The sequence below is a fragment of the Zingiber officinale genome, chromosome 1B, assembly GCF_018446385.1.
Source record: "Zingiber officinale cultivar Zhangliang chromosome 1B, Zo_v1.1, whole genome shotgun sequence".
NCBI lineage: Eukaryota > Viridiplantae > Streptophyta > Magnoliopsida > Zingiberales > Zingiberaceae > Zingiber > Zingiber officinale.
Window position 1 is genome coordinate 49,277,264 of NC_055986.1, and position 3,030 is coordinate 49,280,293.

The window sequence follows — 3,030 nt, forward strand, 5'->3', positions numbered from 1 at the left end:
TTTCCTCCAAGGCTTGCCCAAAGATGTAGATTCTTCACCAAATCGACTCCTGTGTACAAAAAATGCACAAAAAGCAGATCTCCGAACCAAAAGAGTAAATATGCTAAAAGGAAAGCTGGAAGTATAAAAATGCATAGATCAAGCATGCTCAAAGTATGTAAATGTGCGTAAAAACATGCATAAAAGAGTATATAATCTACGCACATCATCATCCTTCACCGTCTCAAGGACCAGAGCCCTAGGATGAGCTTCCTAAGCTTAGCCACACCAAGCTCCTCATGTGTGTTTCACCAAGTCCTACATGACTCAAACACACATATCAAACAAATATGAAAGTCCAACTTAAACTCTTTGACACACATCAAAACCATAATCGTACTGATTAAATTTAGGTTGATTGCACCAACACAGCTGATTGCCGAGGCCGCTCAACTAAAGGCCGATCAACTAAAGAGTGTCGAGCTGTTGGAGGTAGAGAGGGGTAAGAGCACCGAGCAGGCTTCACAATTGGTGAGGCTCAATAAGCAGGCCAGCTCCTTCGAGGCGAAGATCCTTTTAGCCAATACCAGGAAGCTCCGAGCCATCGAGGACCTAGAGATCAAGAACAAGGAGGCTCGGATATTAGCTCTAAACTTAAAGGAGGCGATTGCAACTCTGGCTACAGAGTAGGAGAGTTGATTGGTTGAACAAGTAGCAGCACAAGAACAGTTTTCTGCTAAGGATGCCGAGCTGGCCACTTTGAAGCCAGAGTTGGAGGCTTCCCGAATGGCCTTGAAGGAGTATCAAGGTGACGAGTCCAGCCAATTCGAGACCTTGAAGTGGGATTACCTCCACTCAGACCCTTTTAACGACCAGCTCACCGACCGGGCGCTCTGGCTCTTCAGCCTCGCTATTGATGGGGCACTCAACCAACTGAAGGGTAGCGACTATATTCCATCTGCATTGACTAACAAGGTCATCAGTTGGGATAAGCTGATCGAGTAACTGCCCAATGATGTGCCAGATTATCTAGAGTGAACCCGCCCCCTGCGAAGCCCACCTTATTTTGTACCACCTCTCGCCAACTTGTAAAAATTTTCTAAGTCTTAATGCATGATCGCCTACTAGGCATATCTTTGTTTATTTGATTTTGTATTTCATCATGCATCGTCATTTGGTGTTTCATTATTTTGTTGGTTGTAGCGCTTACTCATGCATGCTTCGCCGCTCGGTTCGAGTATGACTCTAAACCACTTATCGTTTTGTAAAAATTTCTAAGCGTGGTGTTATGTCCTCCTGATCGTTGATGTAGCCAGTTGCTAGGATGTCTGAGCGATCAATTCAACGATGTCGAATAGCTTTATTTTAGTGGAAACTGTTGCTTCTTCGAGCAGCATTTTTCTTGGTCAACCTTATTCTCGATTTATATATTTGTCATTCCTCTTCGTTTGTCGTAGACTTGGTTTTAGAGCGGCCGATCAGCCATTATTCATTGTAGACTCAAGTTTATAGTCGTCGCTCGGCTATTGACGAAGACCAGGATTTAATGTCGCCTCCCGATAGTTGACGAAGACCATGGTTTAACGTCTCCACTCGACGGTTGGTGAAGACCAGGGTTTAACATCGTCGCTCGACGGTTAGCAAAGACCAGGGTTTAATGTCGCCGCTTGGTGGTTGGCAAAGACCAGGGTTTAATGTCGCCGCTCGATGATTGACGAAGACTTGGGTTTAACATCACCGCTCAACGATTAGCAAAGACCAAGGTTTAACGCCAAAGCTCGACGGTTGGCGAAAACTAGGGTTTAACGTCATCGCTCGACGGTTGACCAAGACTTGGATTTAACATCACTGCTTAACGGTTGGCGAAAACCAGGGTTTAACGTTGCCACCGACGGTTGGCAAAGACTAGGGTTTAATGTCGTAGCTCGACGATTGGCGAAGACCAGGGTTTAACATCACCGCTCGACTTTTAACTTGGTCGATCGACACAAGAGTCTGAAATACTTGGGATTTTTATTTATTCTCTTCCTGCATCCACATGACATACACTTATACAAATAAATCTGAATTTATCCATGCACCTCACACCTAGCCCTATATGGTTGGAGATGATTCACACTCCAAGGCCATTCGAGCTTTCTTCCTTCTTCGTCCTACAGGTAGTAGGCTCCCGAGTTGAGCTTCTGCACAACCTTGTAAGGTCTCACCCACGGGGCTTCGAGCTTGGTGACATCACCGACTGGCTTTATTCTTTTCCACACTAGATCACTGACTTGGAAGCACCTTGAGATTACCCTTCGATTGTAGTTTTGCTTTATTCGTAGCATGTACACTGTAAGCCAGACGATGACCTTATCCCGGGCTTCATCCACCAAATCGAGCACCATGAGTCTCCACTCGGTGTTCCCCTTATCGTAGAGTTGCATCCTATCAGATTCGACTCCAGCCTCAACGGGGACCACCGTCTCACTGTCGTACATGAGTTGGAATGGTGTGATGCCAATTGCCTCTTTTGGTGTTGTGCGAAGAGCCTACAAGACACTAGGGAGTTCATCGACCTAGCTGCCTCCTGCGTGGTCGAGTCGAGCCCATAAGCCTCTAAGGATCTCCCAGTTGGTGACTTCTGTATGGTCGTTACTCTGGGGGTAGGCTAATGAGATAAAGGCTTGTTGAATGTCATAACCTTGGCACCACTCCCTGAGCCTCCGTCTGGCGAACTACCTCCCATTATCCGAGATGAGCCGATGAGGGATGTCGAACTGGCACAAGATGTTCTGCTAGATAAACTTGATGACCATCTGTTTGGTTATCTTTACTAGCGGCATGACCTTCGCCCATTTTGAAAAATAATCCACCATGACAAGTAAGAATCTTCGTTAGTCGGTTGCTATTCGAAATGGTCCAACGATATCCATGGCCTATAGGTCGAATGGGCAAGACACCGTGGATGCCTTCATCTCCTTGGTCGGTCGATGTAGGATGTTGTGATATTTTTGGCATGACATACAAGTGGCTACTATTCGAACGATATCATCTTGAAGCGTGGGCTAG

The 3,030-nt window shown here is 46.0% G+C and overlaps 1 protein-coding gene across 1 annotated transcript; it reads right to left on the bottom strand.

The window, feature by feature from the left end:
- Positions 1-2,132: 2,132 nt before the first annotated feature.
- LOC122038270 lies at positions 2,133-2,459 on the bottom strand. Its single transcript, XM_042597923.1, has one exon. It carries the CDS (start codon positions 2,457-2,459, stop codon positions 2,133-2,135), a length of 327 nt encoding a protein of 108 aa, XP_042453857.1.
- Between the last annotated feature and the right edge of the window lie 571 nt (positions 2,460-3,030).

What these genes read in the sequence shown, in the direction of transcription:
- LOC122038270 (XM_042597923.1), bottom strand. Translation starts at nt 2,459, where the DNA reads ATGTACGACAGTGAGACGGTGGTCCCCGTTGAGGCTGGAGTCGAATCT.